The following is a 4,719-nucleotide window of genomic DNA, read 5'->3' on the forward strand; positions in this document are numbered from 1 at the left end:
TTCAAAAGCAAGAGTGACACCACGCCAAGTGAAATGACACACTAATTTGAAAAGCCAGCAGTTGTTTCCCTAAATAGGAGAATGTTCCGTTTGGTTGCTCAACGAGAATGGCATTTTGGAAGCTGAATTCGGCTGCCTTTGGACTAAAAGACAGATCATGCCGAGAGTAAAAAATAAAAAAGCCTATGGATAAGCTATGTTGGGCCTTTATACAATATAACATAGACTACTAGGCCTATACAGCCTAGGCTGGTGTGAAATAACAATATGGAAATAGGTTCAATATATATAAATGTAGGCTATGCTGGGCCTATATACACTAGAACATAGACTACCAGGCCTAAACATATATATATATATATATATATATATATATATATATATATATATATATATATATATATATATATATATAAACTATGCTATAGCAGGCCATTAAAGCTATTAGGTCGTTGCGCGTAATTATATTCCTCTAAAATTGCCTTACGCATCAAATCAAATGTGACTACATCATACTGTGACCGCGGTTATATTTCCCTCTATACCAAGTGGTGATCAAACGTTGCTCCCCAACGAACTGCAACCCACAAACACGATGCAATCCCTCGTTTCAACCCCCTTTTTCCACCATTAAAGAATAAGCGCAATGCGACTTATGATCGCCATTCTAGATATATATGTGCCTGCATGTACTTAAGCCAGAGTGAACCCATAAACGTGTCACATCGCGGTTTCTTATGCTTCGTTGTACGTTGATGAGGGTTATTAGCCATAAATCGATCAGCTGTTTCGGGTAAACGAAGCGTCAGGGCGCAGACGGTGTGGCTTATCGGGCCATGGAAACTCAACCTGAACACCCCGCAGTCACCGCTTCTGCACCAATACTCTCCATTCTCTCTTTACAGATCACAACACATGGCTTACACTCTATATCTCCGCACGCAATTACGCATGGGTTACATGAATAACAAAGAGCAACTATTGGATGCTGGGTTCGTTGGGTAGGACTGCTGCCAGTCCACTACTCAGCAACAATGGACACCTGTTAAACGACCATGGACCACGCTACTGTCTCGTTTCATCACAAGCTGGTGTTCAGTGTTCTTAACATCATTTGGATACATGAGTGGAGGAAGGTCGCAAGTTGAGTCTCCCCGTGGCGGGACGGTCGCCAGAGAGCCGTGACCCTCAACAAACCGTCGTCTTGCTTTGGTAAAACGCACAATATTTCAAGTCCACACGTATAAGGCTGTTGGTCGAGGCTGCTTATCCAAGAGGAAACGGGCCAAACATATGAACAAATACAATGAACAGCTCCATTTGAAACGGATGCGTCATACAACTATTGTTTGACGTCAGTTTTCTCAAACTCAATCATATATGATCATTTTCCTAACGTATACGGTGTGTTGCCTAAACACCTATCGTGTATTTGTTACACGATACGTGTCCAGTTAAAATCAATAAAGAATGGTCCACATGCAATGAATTTATATCAACAGGCCTCACGCAGGGGTCCGACCCTCGGCTGGAACCTCTAGATATGCACGGTCAGCTATAAAGAGCCACACCTGGTGGGCTGGTTCTTCATAGATAAATGACTCCATATGTTCTAAACCGGCCGAGATAGAAAAACGACCACCAAGAAACACACAAACAAAAAAGCCAAACTCAAATATTTATATATATTTAAAAAAATAAAAAAAAAAAAAAAAAAAAAAAAATATATATATATATATATATATATATATATATATATATATATATATATATATATATATTTATACATGCATTTATTTCTTTCCTCTTTTCTTAAGGAGTAATAGATTTTGAATTCAGTGTTGACGTCAGTTAGACGCACATACATTATGAACGAAGTAAGTGAAGCGAGAAACTAAATTCATAATTCATTCATTCGCTGTGAAGATAAGAATTCAAATTCGAAGGGGGCAAACATAGTGGCATAAAATAAATAGAGTCATATCGATATCAAATGAAAGGATGAAGCAAAAGTGCGGAGTGACTATATTTCTTTCTTAAATGATAGCTATTTCTTCATCCCAAGCCTGTTCCGCCGTGTTTACGCACGGCCTCCCGGGCCCGAGCTGCACTCCGGTTCAACTCTTCGTGACACGGCACGTATTTTATTCCTACAAGCAACACGACTCAGGTCTTCCTATGGGTTGAGAGGGAAAACACAATGGATTTCCCCCCTATAGACGCTCTTTATTGAACGCGCGGCACTCTATGTGAGTCCTGGTCGCTCCGGAATGAGAGCATCACGGCGGTGGACTTACTTGGTGTTCGTGGTGTTCCAGTAGATGGACTCCAAAATGAGCGCCCGGGACAAGTTCACCTTGCACGCGAGAAACAAAACTCCTAGATAATATCTCCACATTGAGTCCCCCATGATTTCTTTGTTTTCCGTGTGGCTCTGCAATCCGTCTCTGAGTGAATTATGTCCAAAACTCAAACGTCAGGCGCTCCAAAAAATCGGAATAAAGGGCCGCCACAATATATTTTATATTCCCGGTCCGGTAGCCACAAGGATGGACGCAACGCGATCAAACCCTGCGCATCTCCACACACTACACCCGAGAGATCCGACTCTCTCTCGCTCTGAACGAGAGCTCCGCGCTCGGCTTGGAGACCCAAAGGGCGCGCAGCGAGTATAGTTCAAGAAGAGCTGGAGTTGCGTGGTTTCTCGCCACTTTCAGTGCGCCCACTTCACTAGGTACATTCCTCAGAGAGAAAAAGGGGCGACCCGTGTCGACCCACTGCTTCTGCTGCTGTTGGATGCGGTGTCCACTGTAGGCCAAGTAGCAGAAGAATACAAATCCGCGTGTTAGTCCGGGTCTCTAGTACACCAGCAATTCAGGTACCAATCCAGCAGATGATAGCAGCGATGAGAGGCGATGGGTGGTAGTGGTTGCGGTGGTGGTGGTAGAGCAGAGAGAGAGAGAATGGCCCGAGATATTCCCCGTTTCAGCTGGTGGTGGTCGTAGTAGTGAGCGACACACTGGGAGCGCTGGATGAACTGTGGATGACAGCGGAAGAAGAAAAATGATGAGGGCAAAAAGATGAAAAAACAATCAAATGAGCAAATGGGAAAATGAAAGAAACCGAACGAGCTGAGATGAAAGTTCTCATACTATAGGTCCCTCTCCGTCGCCAAAACAATCCCGCAGAACCGTCCGGAGTGCCTCTAGATGCGCTAACGTGGTGCGTAATTCGTGTGCGCGCTGCTCCGAGCCTGGCGAGTAGCAAGTAACTGCAAGGAACCGCGACTCGGAATATGTGGCGGAGCTGGCTCCATGGTGGCTCCTCCCCTCGCAGCTCCTGATAGGGCCACTGTATGGAAGTCAATGGTAACGCGCCTGTCAATCAACCCGGAGACTAGTGTGAGACTAGTACTGCTGAATGCAAAAGGGAAAAAAACGATCGAGTGACCCTTTTCGTTACTTTAATTAAACCAATAAAAACCTCAGTTAAAATACAATACTTATATAGACGTTCTGCTCACTAAGGCATGCACATCACTAGTGATCATATGAACAAAATGTCCTTAAACTTTATTAAACCAAACTCTAAAATACAATCTCAAATATGTGTTGTTTTATTTTTATTGATTGTGCTGAAAGCTTCGGAACGATCCCGACAAGAGAACATGACGGCGTGTGTATTTCAACAATGCTCCCCATGTCCAGTGGCCAGAGCGTGTCCGTCTGACACAGGATCAGGTTTTCCGTGAGGCAACAGCGCACACTAGCGGTCAAAATCACCAGCGATGGAGAGAGGGAGCGGTGGGGATGAAACCGTCCAACACGCTGTCTTAAAACAGTTTCATCGATGACACATTTGTGTTTGAAGCTCTTGATTTAGTTATTAGTGTGTTAAATATTTACCAATAATGTTCTATAGACCTATTGTGATTATTTAGGTAGGCCTAGGGTTTATTTGTAAAGGAATAGGTACGTATGAGTTGATACATTGTTTTATATTTAAGCAGAAACTGACCTTCAGGGCATATTTGGGTTGTCGTTTTGTCGGCCTATGTTATTCATATAATATATTTATTTGATAAATATATACCAGTAGGCTGCATCTATTTGTGCAGATGGTTTAACCGAAAAGTCTCAACTATTTAATCGAATACTTGTACAAGATCGATGGACCAAGGATAATTATTCTTAAATAAACAAACACTTATTTTAAAGTAAACCATAGTCGATGGGACTTCGACTGGACGGGACGCTGCTTCTCACACGCGCTGGACAATAGCAGATTACAGGTGTGAACTAACGTCACCTCCGAGCTGCCCTAATTCAATCACCGCGTTTCAACGCAGGGCCGCTGTGTATTGCGCTTTAGCTCATAATCAGCAGAAATAGCACCCGAGAGATAATTAAGCAATCCTGAGACGTGTGTGTGTGTGTGTGTGTGTGTGTGTGTGTGTGTGTGTGTGTGTGTGTGTGTGTGTGTGTGTGTGTGTGTGTGTGTGTGTGTGTGTGTGTGTGTGTGTGTGTGTGTGTGTGTGTGTGTGTGTGTGTGTTTGGAATAAACATGCATAGCTGCATGGCGTCAAGCCGAAGGAGATTCGGACGGCCAATCGGCTTGATGTTTATTGCATTTGAGTTTTAGATTAATTCAAAGAAGAGGGGGCGCAAACAACACCCACCCCCCGAGAAAACGATTAGCAAAGTACTAAGACTGAGGGGA

The 4,719-nt window shown here is 43.4% G+C and overlaps 1 protein-coding gene across 1 annotated transcript in view; it reads right to left on the reverse strand.

Annotated features, from left to right (window-relative positions):
• efnb2a (ephrin-B2a) overlaps positions 1-3,288 on the reverse strand; it is a 13,279-nt gene extending 9,991 nt beyond the window's left edge. Inside the window, 1 exon segment of the mRNA XM_060040057.1 lies at positions 2,298-3,288. Within this exon segment, the coding sequence (XP_059896040.1) occupies positions 2,298-2,410 (113 nt within the window). The 5' untranslated portion in view covers positions 2,411-3,288.
• Between the last annotated feature and the right edge of the window lie 1,431 nt (positions 3,289-4,719).

This window comes from Gadus macrocephalus, chromosome 20 (genome assembly GCF_031168955.1).
Source record: "Gadus macrocephalus chromosome 20, ASM3116895v1".
Classification (NCBI taxonomy): Eukaryota; Metazoa; Chordata; class Actinopteri; order Gadiformes; family Gadidae; genus Gadus; species Gadus macrocephalus.